Raw genomic sequence first — 16,883 nt, forward strand, 5'->3', positions numbered from 1 at the left:
GGCATTTATACAGAGCAAATGAAATCTCTTGGAATTAAAAATTAAATAATTAAAAATCATCCTTATAGGAAGTAGAAAATAAGATAAGGCCATTCCTTGAGTTTTCGCATCTTCGAGTCCTTCGTGTTAAATGAATTTTCTATTTTTCTCTTTCGCGAATCGGTTTGAATGGTTCGCTCTAACTTCGAGCTCGTACGCAAAACGACAAGTACGATGGAGGTCTCTCGACCCGAATGGAACTTCGACGAAAGAATAACAACTCTTGTTTCTGAGAAGAAGAGCATCCACGCGGTTGCTCGACCCTCCACGCTCGTCGTGGTCGAGTTTATCGCATCAAGCATTCGTGACGTAAATCGAGCAACACAAATCATCGGGCGCCGTTTGCTCACCACTCGAGTCCGAAATTAATTCGTCGGCTCTATCTACGGACTTCGCCACCCCCAGGGGATCCCATTGAAAAATCCGAGTCGGCTGTTCGCGATACATCACACAAACGGCGCCATCCCCCTTTTTTATTTGGCCGGACGCCACGAGAATCCCGCCCCCGTCCGACGATGGTTGTCTGCGAAAAAATTAAGCGACCGGAGAGAAGAATCGGAGGAGCTGTCCGCCCATTTTCACGTGGCAAAATGGTGGGCGGCTCTTTTAGATTTCTTTTTTGCGCCACTTTTTCTCCTCCCGAGAACCTCTGTGTGCTAGGCAAATACACGCGGGGAGCATTTAAAAAGAGTAAAATCCGGAGGTGTTGGAAATTACATTTTTGTGTTCGAGGGTCTACCCACACCCGTTCGCTCTTGACACGAATTTTCCTGCGCGCTTTGGAAGGGATGAAACAGCTCTTCACGCGGAAGCTTGTTTGCTCGCGTCTCTTTGCTAGGAATTGATTCTACTAATTCCAAATTGGATTCGTAGCTGCCTGCTACTTTGAGGCTCGGAACGAGTCAAAGCAGATCATCAAATCGTTCTAAATATTCCCATAACAATTTAAATAAGAAAATTTCACCTATCGACTTTGAAAATTCAGTGCTAATTATCGACGCGGTAGAACCTGGCGAAATTAATAGAGAATGCAGCTGGAGGTTCGCACTAATTACCCCGGCAGGCGAAATAATGATACCATTCCTGGTGCTCCTGGAAAAAAATCGTTTATTCGAGTACTATAGCTCTCTGCGGCTCATCGCGGTCGTTCCACCGGATTCACCAGCAAAATTTTTCCAAACGTGTGCAGGCATTCAGTATGTATGTAGAATGTAGATGTATCGTACAGCGCCGCGAGCGCCACTTCGTTGTTTTATTTGGAGATTTTCTGGATTTCACGGTTCAGAGTCCCTTCGAGTGCTAACGAAAGGGGAAAGTTAGGCGTGTTAACGTGCGCCGTATAGCGCGATCTTCTCTGTCGGGATTTCGGATATCCACATTGATACGGCCGGCTGTCCAAGTTGCAATCAATTTCCATTGAAAGACCCTCGACCCGGTTCAGCCTCGATTCTCGGCTCGGCTTGTATGTATTTGGGAAACACGCGCGGATCTACCTCCGGGATTCTGCCGAGAGAAAAGCAAAGCGGCTCGTCCTCCATTCCCAGGGCTTCCTGAAAACCCTGCGAAATCCCTTTGATGCATAGCCGAAATTTAAAAAGGGTTTCGCCGGCTCCTTGTCGCGTTTTCGCTCTCCGGAAACTTATTTGTCCTGTTCGCTTTTGTGCGCGGACGGTTTTGTGGCCTCGCGATTTTTGGGGAAACCATTTCAATACACTGTTTGATGTCTGATTGACTGAACCAAGCATTGTTACAACGTATGATATGGGACTGTGATCATTGGACTGCGGATCTTGTGGCAAAATACGAATTTTGTACCGGAATTGCGACGAACTGAAGTGAAACAGGAATTCATTTTCTTTGATGTCTCTTTCGATGTCTGATTGAACGAAGAATTGTTAGAACGTATTGTAAGGGACTGTATTTATCAGACAGCGGACCTGTATGCAAAATAAAAATGTTGTACCTGAATTGCAAGAAACTGGAGTGAAACAGGAGTATACTTTCTTTCTTAATATGTGTTGAAAAGAATATAGTAGTATTTTAAAATTCCTCAAATGTTTTGGCTATTTGAAATTACACCTACTCATTTTTGTCATAAATGCATCAGATCCAGCGATTATTTTGGAAAACTTTGATTTGTCTTAAAGTGCGAACTTCAAGCTTCAATCGAAGTTCATGACACTTTATAAAGAAGGTACTACTACACAGATTTCTAAACTACCACTGCGCGCCGACAGGAGATCTAAAAATTGCAGTCCGCGTCCGTTCGTTGTTTGTCTTTCTAGGATCATTGCCGTTCGAAGCTGCGCCGCGAAGTGGAGCATGCTAAATTCGATGATCGTTCGGCCCAATCAACACGGAATTCTTGGGTAAACTGGGTTAGCTTAGAAACTCCGCGGTTCTACTTCGTAATAAAGTGGACGTACGGGGAGGGCGTTCGCGAACAGCGAACAGGAGTCACGAGAGGCCCGCGGTTTTCCCAGCGATGTTTCATGCGGCGGACAGTGGCACGATACTCTAATGATACTTTGCATTTCAAATAAACGTTTGATACGCCGCCGGCGACTCCCCGTTCGAATAGATTCGACCGTAATTTCCCTCGATCCATGGAAACGTTCCCGCGAAATCGCCGCCGCATTCTAATTCAAACTTCTGCGAATGCTCCCGGCAGGATTTACAATTTCAATTCGACGCGGAATTCCCGCATTCGCGATTTTCCTGGGATATCCCGGTCGTTCGATTGAATATTTCTTTATTATGTTAATCCCAGCCTGTTTTCCCAGTGAGCGCTTCATTTATTTGCAGTCCGATTCATTTCGCGTATCAATTGATTAAATCTTCTTTATATTGTTTCCACGGAAATTAAAAATACTGAATTTTTCTTCGTTTATTTTTCTGTGGATAACGGAAGGACAGAATTTTAGCAGGACAAGGGGTGAATATACCGAAGAGACTCCTTTTAATTGGGTGGCTGGTGTTTGATGGGGATAGTTTCGGAACTGATACATCAAAGGACCGACGACAGGCTAGTTGGAAAGTTATCAAGCTAATTTTTCGCTGACGTTCGCGGCCCACCCTCGCAAATTTACTCGACACGTGGACGCCGGGCAAAACTTTTCGCATGAATGCCTAGAAGCGGACAGCAGCCGCTGCGAAATTAACGCGGCGAGCTATGCTGGCGTTATTGAAGTCCCGACAAGCTTTGCACTTCATCTACAAAGACCTCGGATCCTCAAAAAATAACCACTTTGAATTTAACCAATTTACAATGTCAAATTCCATTTTACAACAATTCGTAGCTATGTACAGAAGATTCAGGGAAGTGTCCGACAACTTTTCGCAATTTTATAAATTTTTAATGTCAAGGTAACGAAAGGAATTTTAGTGCGAAAATTATTTGAATCACGTTTTCTCCACCACTACCATTGTTCTCGGGACAAGGAGAGTTTTTGGAAGAAGTTTTTAAGTTTTTGAGGCTTGCTCGAGGCTATTAGATACGGCTCGCATGCGCTGGCTTCGATCCAGCCATAAGAACGCACGTGCCCGCATGTCTTACCTCCCTTTGTACTCGTTCATCGGTCTGATAAGAGATAACCGCGGGCTCGTAAATAAAAGATGAAGTCTACAAGAGAATCGGCAGCCGTTTATTTCGGGGGACGCGAAATTATTGATAACGTCCGGTTGTACCGCCGGCAATCTATCTGCCTTCATGCATTGACTTTTACTACTGGAATCGGTAAACTGGCTAATCGGTCGTTCTTCTTCCTTATTTAGCTGCTCCGCAATATTTCCGAGTCGTTTTTCCGAAGGAACTTTATCTCCTTCATAAAATACAGGGTTCCGAGAGGACTATCTTTTTATTGATCTATTTCACTGAGATTTCTTACAGAGAAATAAATGCTGAGGAACATTGTATTGTTCATCTTGTCGATTTTATAGGAAAATTCCCACAGGAATATGTTTTACAATCTTTCCAAAATAATTGGAACACCATTTAGACACTCCAAATCGTCCAGATACTCGGTTATGCTAATGAATCGTATTCGAGAACGAATTCCCGGGAGAAAATTCTATATCCTACTTTCGGTGAACTGTTTTCTCTTTTATTGGCTCGTTTCACGAAGTTTGGAAACACGGGGAAAATTATGGGCTCTTCCGAAGAAGGAACTGTTCCATTTTCGACCAGGAAATTTGCTGCTATACATCAATTTCATCGTCGGTTCATTCTCACATCCGTCCTTTAGCACTAGATCTGCCAAACAGGTCAAATTGTCCCATTTCGAACCTCGCGCGTTCACCGAAACCATAAAACTTTCCCCAAAACCATCTGTTTCTTCTGAAAACAATTCTTCCTCCCCATCTAGTGCCATAATAGCTCCTTAAAGCATTATTACATACTCTTAACCTAATTCTACCTACTACGACGAAACCCAAAATAAATATATACTGAAATTTTACTAAAAGCGTACTCTTGCAATTTCTGAAGCAAAATTCACTTTCTATGACTCTCCGTTTTGCAGAGCTTTTTATAAAAGTTGTTTATTACATGTGCGTGTGGTCTTGAATGTCGTGGCAACAGCCATACATCATAAACTATTATATTCGTCCATATATTATAAAATATGACAATTTTATATCGACGTAGCAATTCGTCAAGAGCCTGTTTATCCATCTAACTCGAGAATCATGTGACTCGTGTAATTAGAAAATCGTGTGACCGTGGTATCGATCGATATCGCGAAAGTTAGCTCGTTACCGTCGAACCGGAAGTGGCTGGCAGTGTCGAAACGGTAGTAGTAGGGTCAAGCAATAGTTCGGACGAGGGGCTGAGTTCGTTGAATTATAATGCAAGGAGTTTCGCTTCTCGTCCGACTAGTCGGATCCTATTCCCCTGCGGCCCTCGGTTATGCTGAAATATAGTTCCCTGCATCTCGTTGGGACATTAATTTGACTGTAAATCGAGGTTTGCTAGGATCTTGCAACGGGTTATGCATTTTTCAACAGCCACCTGTCACCCCGAAATGAAACGACTCGTCGAATATCCCGGCGACAGTTGCTATTCTTCGAAGGCTGTTTACTTCCGCGAGGGAAAGCATTGTTCTCGAGGCGAGACGACGAGCCCGGCGCAATTAACACGCGCGCCCGCTCGTCGGTTTCGATGCACCGTTGGATGCCTCGCGTTTCCCGGAACAATGCGATTCGGGACTGCAACACCTGCGAGATCATCTCTCCGGCGATCGTCTCTGTTCTCGCTAATTGATTCCTTCACTCGAAACGGAGAACGTTTCCTGCAGCTGCGCGGATTGTGCAATCGCTTTATCACTTCTAGAACTACCGGACTGATCAACAAGAGTTATTTAAAAAGATCACAAAAGACACGTTTCAGAAAATCGAGGAAATCACGACTGGAATAACAGGCCCAGTGAAAAATGAAGAAGTTCTCTCTAATTTGCAGACAACACTGCAGTCACGAGGCGAAAGATAATCTAGCAGGGCGTTCCCAACCGACTCTCTTATCGAGCAGACCGTGCACACTCTGCCAAAGTCAACGGGACCAAAATTGTCACAGTAGCAGCGTGCTCGTGTCAGGCTTCAATTAATCGCCACGTCGGAGCCTTTAATCGGGCCTGCTTTGCATTATTTCCCTCGCGAAACGTTCACCCTCGTTCCTCGTGAAATCGCTGACTCTCTTTCTCGCCTTGGGAACCGACCATAAAAATTCCCTGGCTAGAGAATTTACCGCAACCGATCAATTCGACGTTAAAGCATGGCTCGATCACTAAAAAATTGTTTGCGGTGTTTGTTACATTCGAACAACGGGTGCAATTATTGCGATAAAATTCTCCTGGCTAGAGAGTTCAGCGTCAAGACCGCAATCGATCGATTCGAAATTGAAACGTGGCTGTTCGATCGCTAAAAAGTTGTTCGTGGTGGTGTTTGTTATATTCGAACAACGAGTGCAATTATCCCGCACAATCGCAATTATTGCGACGGGGAACGCAATGTGAATGTTCTCCCCCCGACTCTCATTGTCTCTCTGGTCTCAAAATTAGGTGGATGCTATCGGAGATCTCGCGGGGCACGTTACGGTCGCGAAATCTTCGATCTCTAGGGATGAAGACGCGGCAGACCGATAAATTGCGAGCAATCGTTACGGAATCTCAACCTTGGACCCGGGATCATTACTTCTACGGAGAAAGATTGCCTTCTATCCCTCTCTCTCTCTCTCTCTCTCTCTCTCTCTCTCTCTCTCTCTGCTACGTTACCATCGAGTAACCTGTATCGCAAGACTCAATTTCGAGAGATCCACAGATCCAAGGTGCTGGCGGTTCTACGCCGGGAAGCGGAAATGATCGATAAACATTGCTTCGCTGGGTTTAAGCACTCGAGCACGCCCTTCGGGCCAATTTGGCGCAGATGTAAGTCTTCCGTGTTCTGTTGCCTCAAAAAACTTTTTACGAGATCATGTTTTCATCGGCGGTTCCCCTCAGAAAGTAATCCGTTAAGTTACAATCAAATTATGAATTGTATGTCATATCTCAGAGATGAAAGAAATATGAAATTGCAACACAGTGATCGACAAATAAAAAATCCCACAGCACCCAAAAATATATAAACTTTCGTCCGAACGTCAAACCATCAATTCCACTTTATTCCCCTCAATAAATAAAATCGATGCACCCCGAAAACAAAGATGATTCACAACCCTCCCCGGTTCCCGAAAGTCTTTCGATCACCAACGCATCTCCTTTAATCCGACCGTATATCGGGAAAAATTTGCATGGCAGTGTTTCGCATGCACGAGAAGCGAAATTCTCCAGAAAAAAAACCGGAACCCACACGATCCTCGAGCAACCCTCGAGCACGTATACACACACGTGCGCGCGCCCCCGCCTCGTTATCGCGGCGGTAATAGAAGAAACAATTAAAACCGTGGCGTGGAACTCGGCCAGGCTAAACGTTGTTCGAGAATTTCATAATACAGAAGGAGTCGGTGGATTCGTTCCATCGAGATCAGCCGGAGAGATATGGAAATGGTTCGAATTACACGCACACTGTTCCATGCCTCACGTCTTGCCTGATAACGGCGACTAATAATCATTACCCTTGATCGGGCCGGCGATATTGTCGCGAAATAAACGCTCGTAATTTCAATAGAACGAATTTATGGGGACCGGAGAGGATTCCCCGTATCGGCGCCATAGTGGAACCAGTAAAGAACATAACTGGACGTGCCGATTGTGTTCGTTGATTTGAATAAAGTTGCATCAGACTATTTAGTATTGAACGGTGAAATATCTGTGAATTTTCGTAAACACCATCAGTGTCCACCATACACTACTCGAATGATTTTCTTTGGAACGATCCAGATTCTCTATTAAAAATGATCTAAAGTATTTAAAGTCCTCTTCTTTAAATCCATCGATCAATGCTAACCGTAGGCCTTTTTACAAATTGCTTGATAATAATTAAGATACTCAAAAAAATGCTAGAAAATAAAATTCCACAGAATTTAGTTTGATTTCCATTCCTTTCGGATCTACAAAATCTACTACCACTGAGAAGAAGATTTCACATGAAGATTCCACGTTCATAAAATTTACCCACACAAATTGAAAATTGCATAAACATCCGCAGTCTAGTTACAACCAGGTGTAAAAATAAACTGTAAATAAATGAAGAAGTCATAATAACAAACGGAGGAAGAGCATTACCGACGGATTGCGTGGGCGAGCCGATTGACTATTAATGAACGAAATGAATGAAATGAACCGTCGAGCCCACGCGCAATTCGTCGGCCAATCTCTTACCGATGATTCTTTCTGTCGGCGCTCGATAACCAACGCGATGCTCGCGGATAATGAAGAAGAACGATCGAAACACAGTTCGCACGTTCGGCACTCGAGCGAATCACTGTCCTTAATTGCACCGGCATAGTCACTTTTCGTGCGCGCACGATCCTTCGTCGAACCAGCGCCCCAATTCTCAACACGATTTGCATTCCGGTCAATTTTTCGCAAGAAGGAACCGCCACGAAGCCTCGCGAAACGAGGACGCCCGATTTCAAGGACTCCATTAGTCGGGAACACGATCGTTCGACAGCGAGATCGACAAAACAATTCACTTCGGTTTACTTCGGCTAACTTCTGCACGCCGCCCTGATTAGCGTGAAATAATCTGCAATTGCACCGAATCTGTAGTCGAACCTGCTAATTCTGTTGGCGGTAAAAATTGATCAAAAGAAACTACGTATGTACATTCCGCACAGTCTTTTTACCACGTTTCTATTAACTTGTCGTGTTGTTCTTGTAATACGCGTCAAATCTTGTAATAGAATTTTAAACCTCTTCCCATAGTCCAATCTTGCTTGTCGGAATAGATAGAAAAATTGAATATAAATTTAAATAAAATCATGACATTGAGTGACAATCAGTGATTGCAAAAATAAAAGCGTGGGGCGCTGACCTATATTGACGTAATCTTCGTGGGCGCTCCATTTTATTTTTATAGTCACTAATGTCACATGATTTTATTTAAATTTATATTAAACTTTTCTATCGATTCCGACACTAATTTCACAACAGAAGAAATTTTGAACTAATTGCTTAAAATTTTGAAGAAAAATATTATTAATCATTTAACTGGATTCGGTATTTTATGGAGAACGAGGAAAAAAATTATTTTCTCCTTTTTAGGGCATTTTAATATAAGCGTGATTCTTAAAAAGTTTTCTTTATATATTTTTAAACAATTTGTTATCGCGTCATACAAAAGTTTCCCTGCTTATAACAATGTTTTGGTGGTAAATTTTCGATGGACTTCCCTAAGTCTTCTCGGCGAATTTGCTCGTTTAATATTCTTCGTGTTTTAGTTTGAAGTTTCATGCAATTTACATGGTATTGTTTACCGTGCCGGGCTGGATTTGCAAACAGCCTCAAGCTGATCCTTGCTGCTGCATAGAACAGTATACAACGAAATCTGCAATTACAAATTCAATCTATGCACACTCTTGTATGAAACTGCACTTGTGACCAAATCAATGCTAGACCAATTTGATCGGTTCACATCAATTTTAATGAGCAGACTCGTTAGCGGATTGCTCGAGGACTGAAGCAGCTGGAGATGTATAAAAAATTGTTGTTCTTAATTATTCAGTGGCTTCGTGCAAGTGCCCCATCATTGATGTTTCGCCGAAGCTACGACGCAGGAAAGACGATGTAATAATAGAAATTGCAACGGAGACACTGCTCTTTTGTATCCGGCGTATATGCAATCGATAATAATGCTCGAACGTTTTTAGATTGTCAAGTGAAATTCGAGCTGAATCTTCTGGAGAAGAAGGAACATTATTCCCGATTTTCCACTGGCTTTTTCGCATAAATTTTCCACTTAATGATTTTCTAAAACACGCAATAAAAATGCTTTGATGACTCGGGTCGGGTCGGGACCCGAAAATGAGTAATACTCACACTAACAATAATTACAAAGGCACGTGTTCTATAATAAACGTTCTGAAATTACTCGGCGGAAATTCGAGCCGAATTTTCTCGTAAAGGAGAGACGGTATGAGGAAGCATCGTTCATGATCTTTCGGCGACCGGTCCACGTAAATTCGCGGCGTAATGGCTCTCGAAAGTTCCCAGAACAATAAGGACGGTGTAATAATAAGAATTACGGCAGAGTCGACGGTCAAAGGGAATCTCGAGAGAGCGGGCCATCGAATTCTGTGTTGCCAGGACACTCGAAACTTCCCGGCGGATAGCGGCGACGCTATACGAATCCTCGATAGGTGCACTCGCGACGACACACAATAGAATTTCGATTCACCGAGCGAAAGCAATCTACTGTTCGCAGGACAAGCGAGTGAAATGATCCCGTTGCGGTCGGACCTCGTTGAGAAATCTTTTATTAAAAGATATCCTGCACGGCGTCACTCGATTACGCGTTATATTCAGACCGTGACGGAGTCGTTGCGGTTTTCACGTGAGTCATTGCCACTGAATCCACGGGAAAACGTGGGTACACTGATCATAATAACTTAATTTTAACAAAAAGTGCAAACCGACTCGAGTGTATTGAGATTATGAGGACAATGTACTGGGCTATTTGGCCGAAAATCCGGAAAAAAGTCGATTTCTAAATTTTTGTCAGACGTAATTAAAGGTCTGTAGAATAAAACTTGAAATATATATTTACTTATTAAAAAGTCACATGCAAAAATAATTTTTTCCAGCTTTCCGGTGGAAGCACTCCGCGATCACGATTTTTCAAGGGTTTCGCATAATCTGGGGAAAAAATGTTTCGGAGAAAAGTTTTTCTTCGACGAAAAATAAGAATCAACCTCATGTTTTATCTCATAACGTTATAGCCGACGTTAAGGCGAGAATTCGACGACCTACTTCCTTATGACCTTGCGCCCACAAATAACGCGAGAATAGTTTTTTCCGGTTTTTCGGCCACAAATACCCCACTGTGGCGATGATAGACGTAAAAGGGATGGGGAAGAAGTGGAAAGGAACAAAGGAAGATTTCCCGAATTAAGGAGATTCGCGCAATTACTGAAAAGATACGGTTCGATTGAAAGGGAATTGCGAGGGCGGGGAAGACAATGAGTCAGCGCGAAGCTTAAACGAAACCGATAAGAGACGTTGTCGAAGCGATTCCCTTGAAAGGAATGCATTAAAAAGATCGCGAGAACGCTCGCCGAACGAAACGGCTTTTGTTTCCACGAACCGAGGGAATCTCGGGCGAAATGCATTCGATTCCGCGAACACTCGGGCACTAACTAGCGAATGTCTGTAACCTCGTCCGGTAATATCGCGATCGATCGAGAAGGGACTCTTACCTCTATGTATTCGATAAATTATTGGACTTGCGTTCAGCTCGTCTCGTATTAGCATACGAAGAACTGTGTGAAGACGCAATGCATAAGAGATTTGCAATGGATATTTTTATAATGGAGAGAAAATGATTCTGGGTTGTTTCCACGAGGAATCAAGAGCCGATAGAATGGAAGTGGAGGAATGAGAGTTAACGGGAGAAGCTGAAGGCCCGATAAACTGTGAAAAATCGCCGAGAGCCGCGGGGATACGAATAGTTACACCGAGAAGCAACGAGAGACACGGCTTGACAAATCGACGAACCGAGTTGGAATGGGAAAAAACAGAGCAAGCAGAAAGCTAGGAAGGCTTCAGTGCTGATTCTGATTTATCGTGTTCGACGGCAATCGAACGCGTGTGCGTCGACTCATTTTTAATATATCAGAGGAGGGCAGGTGTAAATGCGATTGAATAATTCATGGTGGCCGTTCTTTGTACTGCGGTGCAAGTCCGCGGAAAACTGTCCGATCGAATGAAGACTTGCCCGAGGAAGAGTGAACAGGATTCTTTTAGACGGGGAAAATTGGAGGCTGAAGTTTCTGAAAGAAGGGAAGAAGTTCTCCGCGTAATTCCATGAAGTGCAACCAGCGAGGAACGTCGAATGGAGTTTTGTTTAAGGACGAGCGAACTGGTTGTTTCGAGAGGGAAGAATTATATGCTGAACTTTCCGGGAAGTAAAAGTTCTTTGTGACGTAGTGTTGCCAGGACATGACGAAACGGAAGAAGAGTCATCATTTTTCGGGAAGAGAAAATGTCAACTACGAGATAAAAAAAAGTCGAACGTTTTATTTAAAAAATTCGATTTTTGGGAGGAAAAAATTGTAGGTTGAAGTTTCCAGAAGAAGTTACTTGTGCTTCGTTGCAATTCCACGAGAAAATGGCGAGTCCAACGAAGACTTGTTCAGGAAAGAGAGCGAAGGGAAAAGATTGACGATGAGGAGTTAATTTTCAAAAGAATGGAAAAAGTCGCGGATTATTAAATGTTCGAGTAATCCCGGGAAGTTGGTGTAATTACGATCCCTTTAGGAGGTAGCGACACGGTGAACGATCTTCTTACAGTGTACTCTTTCGCCTCATTATCGGTAGATTTCCATCGATACCGTCTCCCCTTTTACGCCGCGTCGTCGGCGGGAGCGTAAACGAGAAAATCTACCCGGAAATCCACGGATAGATAAAACGCGGAAACTTCCGAGCGACGGCCGAAGGATTTCCTCGTCGATGAACACCGGATAAACTACGGATTTATAGTATCAAAGACGATTCATCGGGGGTGTCTTCCTGCACCGGATAAACAAGCGCACCTTCCGGATCGTGCAGGTGCGCACGGCCGGATAGATATTCTATCAGAAGAGCTATCTCAGAGCTTACTTCCACTAGGCGAACGTAAGTTAACGATAATGAAATCTCTTGAGAGCATAGATAGGCGCGAGCACCGTAAAACTAGAGAGTACTTCCCTTCAGAATCTTCACTTCCGGGAAGATTCATTTGCGGAACTCAAAGATATGAGTCATCTGCTCTAACAATTCAAATTCCAATGTTGAATCACACTCCACCTTTACGATAACAGATGTCTGACCACGTACGGGCGCGTACTACTTAACCTTTCAAATCGAAGCCATTTTAATCCGAAAATCAAGATATTTCTTTAAGAATTTACTAATATTAAAACTGTTTCGTATAATGGCCTAGAAATTTATTGAAAGTTACCAGTACAGTGACCTTATTGTTCGTTGTCAAAAATGAATCGGAAACGATCTCAGAATCGTTTCTGAACAGAGTGAAATAAAGAATAGTTTTATTTTCAAAATACCAGTGCGCATTTATTAACACTCATTTCTAATAATATCCCACTGGAACAGGATTTCAGATTTCGAAGTAGAGGGCCGTATTAAAAAATTCAGGACATAGAATGAACGTACAATAAACGTGCACACAAAGAATTTGCAATAAATTCCAGGGAACACTTTCGTCTAAATTTAAAACACTTGGTGCGCAGCCAAGTACCTTTATTAGGGGCAGGAAGGAATTAATATCCCAATAAAATTCAGGACCCAACACGTCCGACCAGGCACTGGTGTATACCACTCGAGCGAGGGCGCAAATAAATTAACCAAGGAAAACAATCTCGATCTCACGAGGGAAACGGTTTCTTGCGTAGATTCAAAACACTCGGTGTCCTGACCAGGGTGAATTCTACTTAGCCGAGGGCTCCAGACAATTGATGTCCCTATAAAACCAATTTAGATCCCACTGCAGAGAGCTACGTCGTAAAATTTAAGACGTAGACTCAGCTTCTGACTTGGTAATGGGTGTATGCTACTTAACCGGGGGAAGAAATAATTTTAATTCCAATAAGGAACGATACAAATCACTGCGCAGGACGTTCCATTCTGGGGTTGCGAATACTGGCGTTCGGTGTCTGGCCAGGCATTGGTGTATACTACTGAACAGAGGGCACGATGTACTTAATTTTCTTTTCGAAAATTCACAATACACACTGGGTGTCTCCTGAAGCATACTATTCAATCGAGGACACAAGATACTTTAAGTCGAAATAAGCCAGTTTAATTAAAACTTAAAACGCAGACTCGACGTCTGCGATTGAACCAGGTACATTCTACTTAATCAAGAGCACAGAAAAGTCTAAATCACAATAGAACGCAATTTAAATACAGGAACATTCTTCGGCAAAATTAAAAGCACTGGTACATTCTACTTAGCCAAGTGCACAAAAGAGTTCCGATGCCAAAGGAATACAATTTAAATACCAGATCTTTCTCATTTCAAATGAAAGAGTACAGACATCTGACCAAGCAGTGAAGCATACTACTCGGCTGAAGCGCATCTTGCGACACAGATAACATAAACTCGCCAAGGTTATTTTCGAACGTAGAACACTGGATGTCTGACTATCTACCGGCGTGTACTACTTAACCAGTGAAAGAATACAACCTCTGCGAGGAGAAATATGAGACCGATCGACCATTCCGAAGAGGAACAAAGAAAAGCGACCATCTTGTTCACAGGGACCACAATGTTGACAAGGAGTTCTACCAATCAAAAGAAGTGATAGCAAATTGGTTAAAAGCGCAGCGTTACAACAACGTAATCCTCGATCCTTTTCGAATCGACTGCGCCGCAACTCGCGGAGCTGCGTGGACGGAGAAAAATCCGCGCGTAGATCTCGCGGATCGTAATTCGTATCCACTGGTTTGCGATACAGACCATCAGTGTCGTCCGCGTGACCGACAGCAGCTGGTGTGCATTTTCCTTCGGCTGTTAGCGCTTTAAAGTAGTCCTTCGATCCTCGGTCCCACGGAGAGATCGCGGTCGATCACGGATGAGGATCCGAGACAAGGGTCGACGGTCCTCGATCGGATTATATTCGCGAACGATCGTACCACGATTATGTTCTTTATCGGTTTGCGACGCGGTGTTACACCGTTTCTTCGCTTGGTTTTGAAAGTTGTCGCGTGTGTCGGTAATCAAAGGCGTCTCTGTCGCGCGTGCCGCGTGTCTGCGATGCGCGCGTCGCGATGCTCGGCCACCGACTGTCAGCTGCGTCTCGACGGGACGTCGGCGCGACGACCGAACGCCGCCGAGGACGTCCGAGGGCGGCGAAACGACGCCCGGCGTCGCGGCGACCAGAGGGAACAAGGAGGAACAGAACTTCTGCGGCTACCCGCGAATTAAACGATCCCGATTCTTGCGAACAATGGACCGAAAGTATCGGAATCCAAAATATTAGCCATTTTAGATGATTATGCGGGAAATGCAAACTCCCGTCCATAAGTCACGACCCATAAGTCCCATCCATATGTCTCGAACAATTTTAAATAGCATTGACGAGTTTATCGATTGACCAGCGAGTCTATCAAGTCTCATTCTTTCTCTTGAAAGTTTCATTTCAAAGAATTTCATGTGTTTGCTATTTCAGCTTCAGCATTCTTCATGTTATATGGACACTTGTTCGGATGCAGACGATTTTTTGATATCAAAGCACCTATGTTATGAAATAGAAATGGTACTTTGCTAATGTTTTGACCACCGTGGAGCGCCGCGCTCGGTCTCAGGTTTCAAGAACCGCTTCGTAGTCTTCCTAAAACGACCTCGGTTAGGTGAAACACGATCGGACAACTTCTTCTATCGAAGTCACTGAAACTCAGCTCGGTCCAGGATTCCTCGATGTTTTGCGGGCAAGTTCCCGCGGCCAGGCGTCGATAGAGTTTAATTGCAATCACGATCGTATAAAATAAAGCCACCGCGATTTCTGTGAAGTGCTATCGCCGCGACTGTAATACCCATTCGTGTAAGCCAGTCCTATTTGCCGGTTGACATCGAGCATGTTCCCGGGGCGGTGGGATTCGTCCGGATAGATAAGCTATTTCCGGACCTCGTCCCGGACAGTCCCCGATTCGATCTATACTCGGTGTGAGACCGATCCTCCGATTTTTACGGCTGCGCGGATTCGATCTCCCGATGAATAAATCCGTCCCCGAGAGATAATGAATATATAATCCGCGCTGTTGTTCGATTGCGATCTAAATTAAAGCCGCGGCTCACTGGCCGACAGTTTATTCGTGCCAAGCTCCCAGAGTTCATCAGCAAACGGGGACCGCGACCGATATCTCGCGATCTTTCATTTTGTCTTATCCGGCTCGTAGCTCCAGTTATCCTTCTTCTAAATTAAAGTAAACTCTACGCTTTATTTCACAGGATACTTCCAAGCGCTTCCAACCCTTTACAGTATCGACAGGCCAGATCGGTTTCTTAATGGCCGCTTTGACAAATGCGTCGCTCTCTCCACTACTACGGTAAATTAGCTCCATTGTGCGACGCCGCGCGTCCCTCGATGAACCGACAATATTCACAACAGCGTCCTCGAATCGTTGGTCCAGCTTCCACGATCCTTATCGCTCCGATCTACAATCGGGTCTCGTTGCTCGCCTCGCCGCAATTGTTCTCGCGGATTAAACGCGATTCCGTATTCCACAGAGCTAGTTCGCGATAGTGTCCCGGATCTGTCGACACGCAGCATCCCCTCGAATTGGCTTTAGCTTGCCGGGACTCTTTCGACGATGTCATAAATCCAACGATCGGTCCTTATCCTAGGGATTTAGGCTGGAACACGTGGGAGAATTTATAGGCGAACCCGTCCTTTACAACAGAACTTTATACCTTGTAGATCTCGGTGAGGTTTCTTGTCGGATGAGAAATGTGTCTGGCATTGTCTGCGAACGAAATTCAATTTTATTTGCCGTGTTACTCTGATCTTCAGTGGTTCTCGTCATTCTATTTCTGCGGTAGGTTTTGCACTCCAGATTCAAGCTTGTGCAACTCAAATTCAACCTGCAATACTGATAAGCAGACCCCGGATGTTTATGCATTTTCTAATTTCTGTAGACAAAGTTTAAGAAAATAGAATGAAATAAGATCCTATTTTTAATGGGAACAGCCTTTGTAGATCTAAAACAAATAAAAATTGTACAAGATTCTATCGAATTTTATATTCTAGCCTTCCGGAACATTTTAATAAGCCATAAATACTAATAAGTATTGTGAAAGCACAATAATAATAATAACAGCTTATTACTAATAAGTACAGCTAAAGTATTTTGGATCAATTCAATGGGCTAATCAGCACCGTCGTTAATGAACATCTTTATTGGGAGCTCATCCATCTCGGAAACATCCGTTCTCGGAAAGTAAAGCGCTTGATTATTCGCTGTCGGACGGAAGAAAGGCGTCGGTGTCGCGTTAATGTTTACCATCTTGTTTTTCCGTCCCAGATCCCAGGAGCGGCTATTATCTCCGAGCGGTAATTCAGTAGTCGGGAAAATGACGGGAACGAAGGTGGATGATTGCAGACGGTCTAGTCTAGCGGAGCTATAGCAGAGGAAGATGTTTTCCCGGCGAAAATACAGGCTACTACCAACGCCGGAAGAATATGCTTCAGGAGAAGA

General features: G+C 43.8%; 1 protein-coding gene across 3 annotated transcripts in view; it reads right to left on the reverse strand.

Moving 5' to 3' along the window:
• Wake (ankyrin repeat and fibronectin type III domain containing protein wide awake) overlaps positions 1-14,485 on the reverse strand; it is a 153,304-nt gene extending 138,819 nt beyond the window's left edge. For all 3 annotated transcript variants that reach the window (XM_076436375.1, XM_076436376.1, XM_076436373.1), the window contains exon 1: positions 14,146-14,485. In XM_076436375.1, the coding sequence (XP_076292490.1) occupies positions 14,146-14,148 (3 nt within the window). In that variant the 5' untranslated portion in view covers positions 14,149-14,485. The remainder of the gene's footprint in view (positions 1-14,145) is intronic.
• Between the last annotated feature and the right edge of the window lie 2,398 nt (positions 14,486-16,883).

Source organism: Lasioglossum baleicum, chromosome 13 (assembly GCF_051020765.1).
Source record: "Lasioglossum baleicum chromosome 13, iyLasBale1, whole genome shotgun sequence".
NCBI classification, from domain to species: domain Eukaryota; kingdom Metazoa; phylum Arthropoda; class Insecta; order Hymenoptera; family Halictidae; genus Lasioglossum; species Lasioglossum baleicum.